Source organism: Poecilia reticulata, chromosome 5 (genome assembly GCF_904066995.2).
Source record: "Poecilia reticulata chromosome 5, P_reticulata-male-v2, whole genome shotgun sequence".
NCBI lineage: Eukaryota > Metazoa > Chordata > Actinopteri > Cyprinodontiformes > Poeciliidae > Poecilia > Poecilia reticulata.
In genome coordinates, this window is record NC_088834.1 from 18,626,722 (window position 1) to 18,643,544 (window position 16,823).

The 16,823-nt window shown below is 40.1% G+C and overlaps 1 protein-coding gene across 1 annotated transcript in view; it reads right to left on the reverse strand.

Annotated features, from left to right (window-relative positions):
• LOC145551712 (beta-1,4 N-acetylgalactosaminyltransferase 1-like) overlaps positions 1-16,823 on the reverse strand; it is a 59,139-nt gene that overhangs the window by 39,293 nt on the left and 3,023 nt on the right. The window contains exons 3-5 of the mRNA XM_081607221.1: positions 15,942-16,048; positions 14,132-14,169; positions 13,866-14,046 (exon numbers count right to left, since the gene is read on the reverse strand). Of these exons, the coding sequence (XP_081463347.1) occupies positions 13,866-14,046; positions 14,132-14,169; positions 15,942-16,048 (326 nt within the window). The remainder of the gene's footprint in view (positions 1-13,865; positions 14,047-14,131; positions 14,170-15,941; positions 16,049-16,823) is intronic.

Consider the following 16,823-nt stretch of genomic DNA (forward strand, 5'->3'; position numbering starts at 1 on the left):
GGGTGTCAGCGGTTGAGACGTCCTGATATTACGTTCTCCAACAACCCCAGATACCTACAAGTTTGCTCCAAACATTTCCATTCTGGTGTCTAAATTTGCTTTGTTGGTGTTGCGTCATATTTTTTTTGCTATGATTTTGTTTATGTAGCATGGTCCGAGTTTTGTCAGTGGACATCGGGGTTTTTACATTATTGTGAAGTAAACTATTTTACTAGTGTTGTCAAATTTACAGCATTAATACTGATGTGTGTTCTGATATGTCCTCTTGAAGGCAAACCGACGTATGAAATGGATGAGCTCAACCCAGACTGGGGTCCAGCGCTGAATATGAGTCACTTCGAGATAAACTCCACAACATCGGACCGACATGGGCGTCAATTAAACAGGCGATACAGCAAGACCATGGTGGATCAACAAGTTACAGAGACTGTTTTCATTATTTACTTCAGAAGAGGTAAATAATGAAAACACAGTAGCGGAGGCAATAGAAGAGGAGCAAGTTGGAGAGGCTGTGGAAGAAATCCCACGAGAGAAGATCAGCAAGGCTGCAGACTCTGAACATAAACCATTTGTGTTGAAATACAGTTGGAAGTGGCTGTTTTCTCTCATTTAATAATACCAACACACTGCACGCCTGTTCGTGCACTGCTGCCTCTCACTGGTGGAGATGGTGTAATGCACTACTTAACCCTTGTGTTTAGAAATGGGGTCCAACCGACCCCACACACGTAAAACTTATTAGCCATAGTTCTCTACGTTTGCCTCAGTCCTCGCACGCACAAGGGTTAAAACAGCCTTACTGTTTCAAATGCTAAGTTCATAAGTGCTTTGTAGACAGCTTGCTGTAAAACTTGAGGATCGATTAAATTAAGAAAATTAAGACTAAACAACATGGCAGAGCTATACAATATTACATGTGACCAGCAGGTGGAGATCTTTTTAAAAGTGACAAGATGCACCCGAACAGACTTAACAGTGCACAATATTTTATTTAACAATTTCTTTAAAACATTTCTCTTTAAAAACGAGGCTTCAGGCCCACTACTCAGTCCCTGGAACAAAAGGAGAAAAGGACAGACAAGTTCAATTATTCCAAACAAAATGAACAAACATGCAAAAGAAATTGGCAAAACAAAAAAAACCATGCAATGCAAAAGAAATTAATAAATCAAAAAGAAAACAAATTAGTACTGCAATAACACAACAAAACGGTAAAAGAAAATGCTTCAAACAGTGGAACAAATCGTTGTCATCCGCTTCCAAATGCCCTTTGATGGGGCCAGAGGAGTAATGCCCCGCCCACACAGCTTGCCCAATCCGCAACAGGTTTAGTTGAGAGCGGCCCAAACAAACAACGGGAACACAAGACAAGACAGCAGAGCGTCCAAAGCGCTGCAGCTCCAAACACAATCAGGTGCCCAGGGGTGGAGACACAGCCTGACCCGGGAGGAAGCGGGTCTGCAGGTGAGGACCAGATGGAAGCTGCACGCCACAGCAACCCCCAGCTGCAGCCGGCAACGCCATCAGAGCAACAGATCGCAGACGAGTCGACCAAACACACAAGCCGACATGTAGCCGCTGATTGTAACAGTGGGAGAAACAAAGACGCACGCACCTTGCAGCGGCCTGCCCAACTATAAAGGCATTCGCCCCACCCACAAATCAAAGGTGCACAGAGTGGGGGAAGGTGGAACACCCTCCCACCACATACATAAAGTTAATTTTTAAAGTTTAATCGGTAATACTTTTATAACAAATTTATGTCAGATCATGATTTCTTGGTTAATGACAAGTTGTCATAACGAAGACATTTTGAATAATGTCAACTTTGTATTGAAAGTCATTATTTACCGAATGACACTTTATGACAACAGTCATGAATATTCATGAAGACTTATTAATGTTGTTACGCAACACCTCCCCCCCCTTCTCTCTCTCTCTCTACTTCCCTTTCTCAGAGGAGGGAGATGTGCTACCAGCTCTCCGTCTAACGGGGAATTGAGTTTTCTAAATCTGCCTGGATGTACCCTGTCCAGAACTGAAGTAAACTCTGTTTAAGCTGGCATCGAGAAAGACTAGCCTGGTTTCTGACGACCTCCCCCTCCAGATGTCCCACCCTTCTTCACCCTGTGAATTAGCCAGATTGAGCAGCCTGCAATCAACTAGTTTCACAGAGCACACCTGTTAACGGTCACTCTCTTTATTACAACTTGCACTTGTCAATGAACCAGGTTGGTTTTAGTGACTTGTGTGAGTCCCAAGGGTGTTGTTTTGGCTAAAAGCAACCTATAAAACATTTTCCACTTTTTCCTCCCAGAATCAAACTTCATAGCTATTTTACAACCATCAAAAAACTGTAAGTTGACTAATTAGTTGAATGTCCACAACATCTTTTAGATTTTCTTAATGCTAATTATTTTATTAGTAAGGCAATTTTGCAAGTGTCAATACAGCTTAATTCAGTAGCAGATTTAATAAAATAAGTAAAATCAATAATCTAGCCTATCTTTCCCTATTGCTGACACTGTAAACTAAAAAAGGGAAACTTTGAGAAAGACGGACGGAGTTTGGCATCTTGAACCCCAGAAATGGCCTGATGATGAAGAAGGTGTTGCAGCAGCAGGAGGCTCCCAGGACAGGAAGAGTACTGACTTAGAGCGGCAGGTCCCGGGCCTCAGGGTAACTTCCTCATGCGTGTAGCGGTCCTCAGCTTCTTGTCTTGCAGCTCTGTAGCTCCCTTCTCCTCGTCCCACGATCTTCCTAGTCCCACGGAAGGAACACACCAGTTCCTCCTCTTTGCCTTTGTTCTTTGCCTTTGTCTTTATCTTTGCCTTGGTCTTTTTCTTTGGGGTCTGAACCCAGCTGATGAAAGAAGTGCAATTTGAAGCCACATGTTGCAGGGCTAACGGGTTGGTCCTCATGCGCAGGACAGTCTTCGGCTCTGTGTCCCCGGCTCTTCTTCAGCTGCAGAGTTCTTTGTCCATCTCGATCTTGGCTTGAAGCTGCCTGAAGGATCCAACCAAAGATTCCTCTTTTGCACCCACCTTATAAAGGGTTTATCCACGCTTTTGGTGCATATGCATTGGCTAGCTTTGTTGCTGTGCCTGTCTCATTGGCTGACTACTTGGACAGATGATCTCATATCCATCACCGTCTTGGAGACATGATGACCTGATCTCTGTTCTAATGACCCCGAGTTGCTCAACAGTCCTCCTACTGTTGCCTGTCCAACCTCTTTTTTAGGAAAGTTAAAGTTTAGCAATAAGGCCTTGGTTACCTCTGCTCTCCCATCAGTTCCTCTTTCCCCTGACCTTTCACCCTACCATCTACCTCCAACACAACATCAGTGACCTTTAATTAGTTACACATTTTACACCATTTCCAGTTCATCAAAATCACATTTATAACCTTTTAGTTTCTCTGGTTTAACATTCATTTATAATATTATAATAACCATAACTTATGAGTTACTCTTATTATAATCAGAATGTGAGTCATTACAAACATGTCTGAAAAGAAACCAAGGAAAAGCCATTATTCTAATTATTTGACACCAAGTTAGTTACTTGTTTCACCTGTAAGTACTTCCACAAGTGTAAGAATAAGCTTAAATATTTTTATAATCAAACCAATATTAACCACTGGTTAAACCAATATTAATTATTGGCCTAATTATAAGTTATTATTATTAATTTAAGTATTTTACTCTGGGTTTTATCCAATTACTCAAAATGTTTAGATTTTATTCTTTAAACCTTTAATGCTTAAAACAAGAAATGGTCTGAACTATTTTTATACTCATGCAGGCTGGAAGCTTACTTCCTCTTTCTTCAGGAAACCTGCTCTTCCCGTTTCATGACTCTCTGTTAATGTTAAATACACCTCTCTGCAAGAGTCAGCCTGGGATCTGATCTAATCAGTGATCTACCTGCTTTTAAATGCGAATACTGATTACCTGTCCCCCTTACAAACCATTTGTGCTCTGTCACAGCGCCGTCTTTCATATACGGCAAGAGGAAGAGTGCGTAGCAGCATATTTCCGGGACAAGATCCCCCAGCTATAATCTACCCCAGCTTTTGTATTGATGACCCGTCAATATACAGATACTACCAACACCATGGTTGAAAAATGTCAGCCACACTGCTAGCACCAGTGATCTGCAAAACTGTAGCCCCCTCTGCCCTACATCTTGGCCTCTCTTGAAGGTGATGGGGTTTTGAATGATAACTGGCTGTTTTCCTTGTCATCCTTCTGAGGGGACCCAAGCTTTCTCCAGTCTCTTGAACAACTGTAGAGGCAGATTGATTGAGAACAGGGAGAGTACATTGACTTTCAGCCACCTGAACTGTAGAGGCAGGTGCCTCTACACCATTAATCGAGTTACCACATAGATGAAATCATCGTCCATCTCCTCTTCACATGCAAGTATCGGCCAATCACGATCCCCCAAAATTAAGGAAATCGGCGCCCAGAAATCACCTGGTCAATAAATCAGTTGGCCAATAAATGTATCCTATATTATTCATGTATACAATGTAAACAGCACTGCTGGAGATGCAATAAGTTTGTAGCACGTGTGCGAATGATCTAATGGTCGGACTGCTGATTGCAGCCGGTCCACATTGTTAACAGAACTAAGGGCTCCAAAACCGAGTTTCGTTTATCTTCTCCCTTAAGGAACCAGATACTCTATTGTGAATTTTTTTGATGTTTGTGAACATTTAATCTACTGGTGTTGCACCGCCCTCTAGTGGAGAGAAACAGATTGTGTTTAATTCACGTCTCATCTTCCAGTGCCAAATGTTATGTCCAGTTGAGAGGATTAACGCGGTAAATAAATAAAAACAGTTTATTCATACTTTAGTGTGACTTTAAGAACCAGTCTTGCTGCTTCTGCTTAGATGTTTTTATGCTTCACATTAATCTTCACTCATGGCTGTTTTTTGTCTACAGCTTTGAAAAACAACCAGTGGCTCTTTCCTCAGAAATGACTTCCTTTCTGCTCAGAGAGCCTGTTTGTCGTCTCCGCTGTTCGTAGCATCCAGTCCCCGAGGCTCTTTGTTCATTTACACTGTTTTAGTGTCAGACCAACACTCATTAACTCACACCGCCTCTGTATGATCCTGCAAGGCTGTAAACCCAAAATGCTTTTTAAAAAAATAGCTATTTTACCATCATAAAAGAACATCCTCCAAGATGTCCACCCACTTTGAGGACTCCATTACCAGCCACTGGACCAAGTTCATGCAGCTGGTTGTCTTCTAGCGCCATCTTTCCTTCACCGGTCACCTTCTCCATCTGAAGCTTTAGATGGGCATCCTCTTCTTCCTCCAAATGCTCCTGCAGTCTGTTCTGGTCATCTTCTGCTTGACCTAGATTTGTAGAAATCTGCAGGTTCTGGCGAATCTCCTCAGCCAGCAACTCCTGTTCATCATGGAACTGGGAAGACAAGCTGGTAGCATCTTTTCCCAGGTTGATGTTCTTGCCCTCTGCTTCATCACAGATGTTCTTTAGGACTGTGATCCGGTTCTTTGAAAACTTTCCTTTCAGGCTTGGAAGACGCTCTGCAACACAACACTTTACAGGCAAGATTGAATTTTCAGCCTTAAAAGGCAAATCGATGCAATAATGTTCATTTTTTAATTGTGCTGAATTGTTCATGACATTCATAAACTTGATGTCTCTGGACATTTCAATCTGCTGTTGGGATGTTTTTTCATTGAAGTCATGATTGCATTCAGTCAACATCGTTTCCAGGTGTTTAATAGAAATCCTGTTTGCAGTGAAAGAATGGCAGCCTGTTTTGTTTCTTTCACTCCGGAGTGGACCATTGATGACCCATCCAACTCTGGTCCAAACTGCCTTCATCCTGACTGTTGATCAGCTCCCATGGCTCCATTACTTTAAATGCATTTGTGCCAATGAGCAGATCTACATCAGCATCTATGTTGTGGAGCTTGATGCTTTGCAGGTATGGCCACTTATCAATGTCCTCCTGGTGTGGAACATTCCACTTTGAAACAGGCATTAGTTTCTGTGTCATGACATCTGTAAGGTCAATGAAATCATCTTTATCAAGTGCTGCTACTTGGAGTCCAGAGATGATGTTTGTACTCACAATGTCTTTATGTCCCATTGTTTGCAGCTGGATACTTGTTCTTTTTCCTTTCAGTTGCAGCTTTCGGGCCAAACTTTCAGTGCAGAATATTCCTGTGCTGCCCAGGTACAAAAATACATACGTCTGCACAGTGGTGTTGGTTTTTGGACTCCTGACTTGGAACTGCAACAATAGAAAGGTTTGAATCATCTTCATCACAGACCCTGACATGACTGCAGGTCTGAGTCATTGTGGAGGTGGTACTCAGAGGATTCTGTGGATGTCTGGAGAAAATTCCTGTGCTCTCCTCGTCGATGTGCAGGACACTGGGATGCTGCTGGCGACAAACAGAACAGACCAAACGACCTCTGCATTCTCTGCTTGTGTCCCACCTTTAAGCAGCTAAAACACATGCCTTTTTCCTTAATGAAGTTTACTTTATTTTTATGTGGCTTGTCTTTAAACTTGAAGCACTTGTCAGCAGTATGATTGCTTAGGAGACAAGCTGTGGCTTATTGAAGACCTGCTCTCATCTCCAGATGGACACTCATTCTTCACTGCAACAACATTCGTAGCAAAGCTACTTCCACTTTTCTGTTTGGTAAAGCTGCTGTTTCTGGAGTTGAACTGTTGATTGTCCATAATGTTACCAAACAGTGGATCAGATACAACTTTAACTTGTTTTTCAATAAACACAACAAGATCAGTGAATAATGCCCTCTGACCCCTGCTTTCCTGCAGGTCACAGGCTACATTTCTCCAGCTTTCCCTCATTTTATAGGGAAGCTTTAGGATTATGCTCCTCATATTAGATGGCAAATCCAGTTACTTCATATAAATGAAGTGTTCTGTTAAGTTTGAGCATCCCTTAAGATACAGAGAGAATGCTTGCAGTGATTTAATGACCTCATTTTTAATAGCTGGCCAGTTGTTAATTTTGTCCATATAGGCCTGTGCAATTTTATATTCATTTCCAAAATGCTCAGAAAGAAGACTTTTAGCTTTAAGATAGCCCAGGTCTGATGGTAAATGCTGGCAACTATGCACAAGATCTCTAGGCTGCCCCCTGGTGTATTGTTCTAGAAAGTGCAAACAGTCACTCATGTTGGACGTTTTGGCCTCAACGCTGTTTTCAAACGCTCTTATAAATGATTTATATTGAAGAGGATCGCCATCAAAAACGGGGATGTTTCTTGGTGGCAAGAGAGTTTTGGTTTTGCTGAACCAACATGGCAGTGATGTCATTCTGCCGCAGCATGATGTCAATAATACTGGCTTGTTGACCCGTTTGTTGATCTGGTCGCTGCTGCCTGCTTGTGTTCGGATTTAGATGAACAGTTAATTGATCACAGAGACTTTGTGGCTTATGAACGATTTGAATTGCTGGCTTTTGTTTCAGCCGGACAACTGGTTGCTCAGAGATGACGGAGGAGATTCTAACATCGTCCATATTTTCTCTGGAACAAATGCATCGGCCCATGGATTAAGTTTTAGCGCCGAATTGGAGTTGCGCTTTTCAACATAGGAATTCATGCCATCAAAACATTTTGAGCCACACTGTGAATTTATTTCGAACACACGAAGTTTCGCATTAGCAGCTGCCAACTCCGTCTCAAGTTCAAGTTGCTCCTTTTCTCGTTTCAGCTTTTCCTCCAGCGCTTCTGATGTTTCTTCTTGAGCGCAGCAGCCCGCTCCAGCAGCGCTGCTCTCTCGGCCTCCGTTTTAATACGAGCCGATGAAGTGGAGGAAACACGGGACACCCGAGAGCCTGTTCTAGACTTTACAGAGTGAACACAGGAAGCGCTGTCTTCAGGATTCATTACGTCATCATTTCTGACTTTGTCATAATCATCTGCACTTGGTTGAACAAAGGGCTTACCCAATTCACACAACCAGCCCCTGACAAGCTCGGTAAACTCAAGAAAATGTTCATTTTGTTTCATGAGTTCATCAGATGGGAGTGGCAAACTTGTCAAGTTTTTATGCGACACCTCTGCATCTTGAAAACACCGAATAAATGTAGCAAGAAGAGAATTCACCGAGTCAACTTTATCATTTGACTCCATCAAAATATTCAAATCGTCCATTATTCGTCTTGCTTGCTTCAATTTAGCATTTCTTTTTATCTTGGCATGTTGTAATATAGGACGTTAAGCCTTTCTCTGTCAGTTTAATAGTTCGTTTGGATGAAACCTCCAACTCACTCCTGGTCAACTGTGCTTTCGACACATCAGACATTTTGGCGAAAACACCTTGAACTACTTGCAGTTTTGTTGTCTTTACTTTGTTTATTTTAAACCCACTGGCGGTGCGTAAAGGTGTAGCGCTGTAACTCGGTCTTTTATTCATCTTCATGACGACGAACTTGTAACGTTGATCGCCATCATCAAACTCCTCTCGTTTGGCCGTTTTCCTTTACAGCATTAGCAATCATCGTACATACCGATTTCGTTGAAGAAAGACTTGAGTGTTTGTAGGTGAGGCACCTTCATGGCTTGTGGGCGTTGCCCTTTCCTCCCGCTGTCGGCGTCCGAAGAACAAAGGCGAGGGTTCCTCCAAAGTTTACACAGCTATCGGCAGAATTGAGATCGTTGAGACAAACTCCAAGATCGGATGTTTTCTTGTTGATTCAAAAAAGCCAAGGCCGGGTTTTTACTTGATTAATTACAACCCGGTTACCGTTTATCTTTTTCCCGTGACGCATGACGCAATTGCCTCTCACGCAGTGAGATAAGGTGGCTAACTGCGGAGCTCAATGTAGCGAACGTTCCAGATTACAGAACAGTTTTTGGTGAATTAAAAAAACGTTTTTGGTGAATAAAGTGGAGTAGACTTGCTACTTGTCAAATAACGGAAAACGTTGAACATATCGTTTCTGCTTCAGCACGGAGTTGCGGTTTAAGCAGAGAGGTAATGAAATACAACAGACACTGACAGGCCTCTGCATCTGCCTTTCTCTCAAGAACCACTGAGCGGGAGGAGACAGCCAGGTGAGGAAAAACTGTTCTTATCCAGTATTTCTATCATACAGATATTAGGCTGTTGTTGTTGCGCTATTAGCTACCATAGCTAACGACTTTGCTAGCAAAGCAAGATAACTAAAAAGCTTCCCCCCTGTATCTTTAATGATATCATTCTTCAGTATCGCTTATGCAATAAGGGCACATCGCCCGTCCAAAACCGATCAACACCATAATGGATATATGTCTTCTAATTTCCTTTGCTGCATAATGTACATTTCATTTATTCTAGCGTTAGGTAAATGTATTTTGAAGGAGAATAGCTCTGAAATAAAAGTCCAATAAAGATAATAATTTAGAATTAAATATCACGCACCCTGAATTACCAGGATAGATATAATGAATGGAATAAGAGTGACATTAATGAAGGGGAAAAAACTCAACCCAGACTTTAATTTTAGGGTCTGGTTTGCAGAGTATGTAGTTAAATTTGTTCCCCAATTATTCAATGGAAAAAAAAACTAACCTCAGTTAAGTAAAATAAAAAAAATTGTTTAAAATACTTTAAAAAAATACACTAATTTTACCAAACAAACATTCAGAAATCTTTTGTTGTGATTTTAGGCCCTACTCAAGGCGTCATGTGAGAATCACAAGCAAAACTTGAGTCACAAATAAAAACTTAGCTATTGTGTTTTGCAAAAAGAAAGTTAACTTCATGAGTCAAAAATGTGTGATTTAAATTTTTTTAAAAGTTTTTTTAAGCAAAACTCAGTAGGCTTTCTCATGGTGGCATGCATTAACAATTCAAAATTTATTTATTTATTTTTTGTTTTTCTGCAGTTCCACGTTAAAGCTTGATGCAGCTCCGCTTTCCTGAATGGACCATCTTCATCTCCACTGCAGCAAACAGGCAGCTCTTTTTATATAGATTACAGTTCACTAAAAGGTTGCATTGTGCCCTTGTTTATATTTTTAATAGTGTAATTCTGTAAAGACAAAATATGTATGGTCTAGCTCTGATTTACATATCTTGCTAAATTGCGGGTTTGAATATTGCAATACTTTCCTATAACAAAATAGACCTGCAGAAAGAAATTACTAATAAAATATCTTACATATGTAACCCAGGTTGAAATAGCCTCGTCATAAAATAATAGTAAATTAGATAAATAGAAAGTAAATAAATAGGAAAATAAATAGGGAATTAATCGATTTTAAAACTGTTAAAAAATATATATAAAAAAAGAGCAACAATTAGAGACATTATAATTGCTGTATTTGATTTTTGATATTTTAATTGATTAGAGAAGCTGTATAAACCAGCTTTCTTTCTTACGTTCGGCTGGGATTTGGACTAAGGAGTCTCAGATCATCACTGAGATGTGTTATTGTGCAACACCTCCCTCCCCTTCTCTCTCTCTCTACTTCCCCTTCTCAGAGGAGGGAGATGTGCAGCCAGCTCTCCATCTAACGGGTAATTTGAGTTTTCTAAATCTGATAGGATTTACCCTGTTCAGAACTGAGTAAACTCTGTTTAAGCTGGCATCGAGAAAGACTAGCCTGGTTTCTAACGACCTCCCCCTCCAGATGTCCCACCCTTCTTCACCCTGTGAATTAGCCAGATTGAGCAGCCTGCAATAAGCTAGCTTCACAGAGCACACCTGTTAACGGTCGCTCTTTCTCTTTATTACAACTTGCACTTGTTACTGAACCAGGTTGGTTTTAGTGACTCGGGCGAGTCCCAAGGGTGTTGTTTTAGTTTTGGCTAAAAGCAACCTATAAAACATTTCTACTTTTTCCTCCCAGAATCAAACTTCATAGCTATTTTATGACCATCAAAGAACTTTAAGGTGACTCATTAATTGAATGTCCACAACATCTTTTAGATTTTCTTAAATGCTAATTATTTTATTAGTAAGGCAATTTTGCAAGGGTCAGTACAGCTTAATTCAGTAGCAGAAATAATCAAATAAGTAAAATCAATAATCTAGCCTATCTTTCCCTAATGCTGACACTGAGAACTAAAAAAGGGAAACTTTGAGAGAGACGGACAGAGTTTGGCATTTTGAACCCCAGAACTGGCCTGATGATGAAGAAGGTGTTGCAGCAGCAGGAGGTTCCCAGTACAGGAAGAGTACTGACTTAGAGCGGCAGGTCTCGGGCCTCAGGGTGACTTCCTCATGCGTGTAGCGGTCCTCAGCTTCTTGTCTTGCAGCTCTGTAGCTCCCTTCTCCTCGTCTCACGATCTTCCTGGTCCCACGGAAGGAACACACCAGTTCTTCCTCTTTGCCTTTGTTCTTTGCCTTTGTCTTTATCTTTGTCTTCATCTTTGCCTTGGTCTTTGTCTTTGGGGGTCTAAACCCAGCTGATGAGAGAAGTGCGATTTGAAGCCACATGTTGCGGGGCTAACGGGTTGGTCCCCATGTGCAGAACAGTCTCCGGCTCTGTGGCCCCGGCTCTTCTTCAGCTGCAGAGTTCTTTGTCCATCTCCGTCTTGGCTCGAAGCTGCCTGAAGGATCCAACCAAAGATTCCTCTTTTGCACCCACCTTATAAAGGGTTTATCCACCCTTTTGGTGCGTTTACATTGGCTAGCTTTGTTGCTGTGCCTGTCTCATTGGCTGACTGCTTGGACAGATGATCTCATATCCATCACCTTGGAGACCTCATGACCTGATGTCTGTTCTAATGTCCCCAAGTTGCTCAACATTCCTGCCCAACCTTTTCTTAGGCAAGTTGAAGTTTAGCAATAAGGCCTTGGTCACCTCCGCTCTCCTATCAGTTCCTCTTTTCCCCTGACCTTTCACCTACCATCTACCTTCAACACAACATCAGTGACCTTTAATTACAGTTACAACATTTTACACCTTTTCAAGTTCAATGTCAAAATCACATTTATAACCTTTTTGATTTAACATTCATTTATAATGTTATAATAACCATAACTTATTAGTTACTCTTATTATAATCATAATGTGAGTTATTACAGACATTTCTGACAAGAAACCAAGAATACCCATTATTCTAATTATCCGATACCATGTTACAGTTTCTTGTTTTACCTTTAAGTACTTCCACAAGTGTAAGAGTAAGTGTAAATATTCTTATAATCAAACCAACATCAACCACTGGTTAAACCAATATTAATTATTGGCATAATTATAAGTCATTATTTTAAGTATTTTACTCTGGGTTTTATCCAATTACTCAAAATGTTTAGATTTTATTCTTTAAAAACCTTTAATGCTTTAAAATAAGGAATGGTCTGAATTATTTTTAGCCTGATGCAAGATAGAAACTTCCCCTTTTCTTCAGAAAACCAGCTCTTCCTGTTTCATGACTCTCTTTCTGCCTGACTTTGATTTTTTATGATTAAATAGAAAAAAGTAGAATTAAAGCAAAGTTTGCAGGACACAATAACAACACACACAACCAGATTCATTTTATTACAGTCTGACTCTACTGTTGGGTCTTGATGTCACTGTGTAATTAATTTTAAGGTAATTTTATTTATTATTACTATTAAACTAAAATCTCCAGCATGGGGAAGTGGGATGAGCTCGACTTTTCTCGACAGATGGATCTTCCTAAGGAGAACGAGATGGCGAGCCAACCCGGAGCTTAATGACCATCCAGTAGGAGCTACGCCCTCTGCTGGACATTGCCAACCCCGCAACTTGGTATGACCTGCCTATGTTGTCGTGCGCATTAGCAGTGGGTCACCGAAACAGAATTAACTGTTGGATCATCGGAGGAAACAAGACATCAATCTGAAGCACAGTTTGACCTGTCTTTGCTGAATTGTTCTGCTGTGTTTTGTTGTTTTGCTGTTATTGTTTTTTTCTTTTCTAACTTCTTAAGGGAAACACCAAAGAACTAAAATAGATTAAACAGATTAAAACAAACTGTAAATTAAAATAGATAAATAGTATTAACTAGATCTATAACCTAGGTCAGATAAATGGTATCCTTAATTTAAATTTATAAAATATTCTGAAAGAAACTGGAAACTATTTTTGGAATTGTGTCATTGTGTGTTAATTGTGTAACATTGTTGTTGTTTATTCTTTTATTGTTCTTTCAACAAATAATAAGCCAGCTGTTTTACCTTAATTTTCTTTGGTCTGTGGTCATTAATTCAAAATACACTTCTCACTACTCCAGTAGCCGAACCTAGCTCTGGTCTTACTACAAGTGGATTAACTGTAAACCCATAGCGAGTGTTACACATAGGCACAGTGTTATGCTCTATATGGAGATGTTCGTTAGCTTTTATTGTATATGTCACATTTTTGTAATTTATCATTGTTTATTAAACTCTGAAAGCTGAGTGGCTTTGTTAATATTTTGTCCTAGAATGCGGTTAGATGTGCCCTTTTTTTTGTTGTTGAGCACCTGCCCCTTTAGTAGTCTCTGCACGGCCCTGTGACACACATCCAATAACAGGAAGTTTAGAACGGGTAGATTTTACTTCTCTATTGATTCCAATCATCCAAATGAGTGCAACTGTTCTGCCGGACTGAAACTAGAAATTTCTCCAATATCGATTCCATCCCGCTATTGAGCTCCAGCTGGCCTACAAATTTCTTGTGCTGACTAAAACATCACAACCAGGAAAAATGAAAACATGGTGATGGTAATTTATACACCAGCAAATATCAAGGTTCAAACCATCATAAACCATCTTAGAATAGCTTCATTGTCTGCAAACTGAAAGAGGATTTTATACAAATATAGAAATGGGCAAAACCAATTGATTTGCTAATATTTTTATCAATCCCCCTTCTAAATATGAAGAGGTCTTACCTGTGTCTGCAGTGTTGGGATGAAACATGGTGTTTGTGTAGGTGACAAACTGCAGCTGTCTGTTCAAGTTCAGCAGCAAACTGCTGGTCAGACTCATATGCATCCCTCCATCACCTTTTATTTTCACTCCCTCCACTTCTGCTGCTACGTTTAGAGTTCCTAGTGTGGCAGTGATGCTTATCTGCAGCAGGATGGAAAACAAAATGGAAAAAGTGACAGACATTAACAAATCTGGACAGCAGAAAATAAAACAGAAGGATGCTCACCATGTAATGGTCTCTGGGAAGGTCGTGCAAGGCCAAGCCTGAAACAATAAGGACCGTTAGTTGTTGTTATTCTGTGCTCATTTCTCCTTTTGATCATTTTTCTTACGGATTATTCAAATTCCTTTACATGAGATATTTGAGTTGGTTTACATGGATTAACTTTTATGTATATTGTCAAGTGAAAAATTTAGGATTTGCTCCCAGTTTTTGTCTTTCTGTAACCTGAGCTCTTCCACAATGCTGAGGTATCCACATGCTCGGCATGAGGGGGATGAATCGGTTGAGGCGATTGAACTGTCCGTTCAGCTCAGCCATCTGCTCCCAGTTCATGATTGTTTTATTTGTATTCTAATGTTCTTGCAAATCACCCTAATTACAATGATATAGTTTGACCCAAAGCTGTTACAGCAGCTGATTCTAAATAAAAACATGTGATTGAACATTGTTCTGTCTGTTTCCAGTCTTTATTGAATTTGCCTGCAATGACTTTTTAAATCCAGCAGATGCCACTGCAAGTGACACAGTTTCAACACACTGTTGTCAGTTTGGTAAATGTGCTACACCCCTGCCAGCATATCTAGGTGGACCCCATATGGGAAAAGGAGAGCAGACAATATGGGTCCCATATGGGTTTTCCCATGTAGGTCCATATACGGGCAAACCCATCCTTTTCCCCATATGAGGTCCACCTAGGTATGCTGGCTGGGATACCAATGAGGCTTCACCTGCCCATCACTAGTGGAAAGTTACAATAATCTTTAGACAGTGTTTTTTGGGGAAAAACAACAAATATTTCTTCATACTATTGATTCAGACTTTTTTTCCAATAATCAACCAGGATTTATTGAGGTCGTACACAGCTTAGCCCTCCTTTGTTTGCTTTGGTTGTAAATCTTGATAGATGCAATACTCCTGAGTTGATCATCTAGCACTGCCCCAGTTTTTTCTTAGCAGCTCAGGGAATTTTTATTAATATACCATCAATGTGTCTGTAATATTTCTTGAAATATGAGCGATAAGACCTAAAGATGCACCATCCCGTTGTCCTGTCTCATCATTACTTGCCTGTATTTCAAGAAACTTATCTGCTGACATTACACACACACAGACTGGGGGTAAAATGGATGGACTAGCAAAGGATGAATGAACAGAACAATGCATGAACACCCAGATGGATGGATAGACAGGCTCTGCTTTAAGTAATTGTCTCTATACACTGACACCAATTTATTGGCCAGCCAATTTCCCTAATTTTGGGAAATGGTGATTGGACGATTTTTACATGTGAAGCCGATCTTATTTACCTCTGCAAAGGTATTTAATTCAACTACTGTCTTCCCTGCTCTTTGAGCGTTTGACTAACTGACCAGCCCACCAGATCATGTCTATATGTTTACAATTAACAGTCACCACATTGTTGGCAACTCATCAACTTTTGCTATACTTAGCAACATTTAAGACAAAAAAATTGGCGTCAGACAAAATCGGAATCGGCAGGTCAGGATTTTTAACAGATTGGTAATCGGCAGGAAACAATCGGTGCAGCTCTAACTGAGACCACAGAGATCATTTGCCTCTTTCTCTGCATAATGAATGACTTGCGATAATGACTTATGTGGTAATCTCTTGTTGCAGTTTACCAGTCACACTGGTTTAGTTTTGGAGCTCCCTTTTGAAATCTGGAAACTGGACTGAAAATACTTTAAAAGATTAAATGAAAGTCAGACTTCTTGAATCCAAATATTTAAGAAATGAGAAATGACTCAAGACTTTTACACAACATGAGTAAAGATGTCGGGTAAAGTAATACCTGGGATTTTGATTGTTTTCAGGGGCCGTACTTCCACCCCCTGTGTTGGATACTGCAGGGGATTGTTGGCCTTGGCGATCATGAGCGTGTCTGCAGCAGTCTTGGATCTGATGAGAAAGGTTTTTTACCAGAACAATGTAAAAAACAATCAGATAATATTGAAAAGTGGATTTGAAGCAGATTATGCTTCAGATTATGTTTTCTCCCAATCTATGGGAGAACTGTACCTGATGGGGAAACAAATCCACATGCCTTCAAGTACAACTTTTTTTTATACGCATGCACACTTTCAAAGTTTCATAGAACCTAGCACCAACTAGGCGCAGGGAGAGCATTACACATTTTCGATGTGTACTGTTACTGTGTAAACACAGATCGTAATTAGAACGTTTTCGTGTAAACGATCCAACAAAAATGGAACAAAACTTCCGTTTTTGTTGGATAGTTGTCGTGTAAACACCCCCTCAGAAGTCACTGAGTTCTCCCAGTGTGACCAGCAGACTGAAGCCCTGCCTGTGACCAGTGTTCACAGTATGTTTTATTCTTTCACTTTTTGTGTATTTTTAAATATCTCAATCTGAAGTATTAGTGTATTAATGTAGCTCCTGTAATGAAATAAAAATAATTTACTCTGTTAGAATTATTTTCACTCTTTGCTGTCAATAGCAGAGTTGACATACTGTAATAATTTTTTTTCTGGAAAAAAGTAAGAAAAATATGTAGTTTGATGTTTGATGATGACTGATTTATAAATCAAGTCATTTCTCAATAATATATAAAAAATATAAGAAAATAGTTTTTCTTGTCTTGAAACGTTAAATGTACATTAAATTATGGGATTCTGTAAAATATGTTCTTCAAACACTGTAAAAGTGCGTGTGT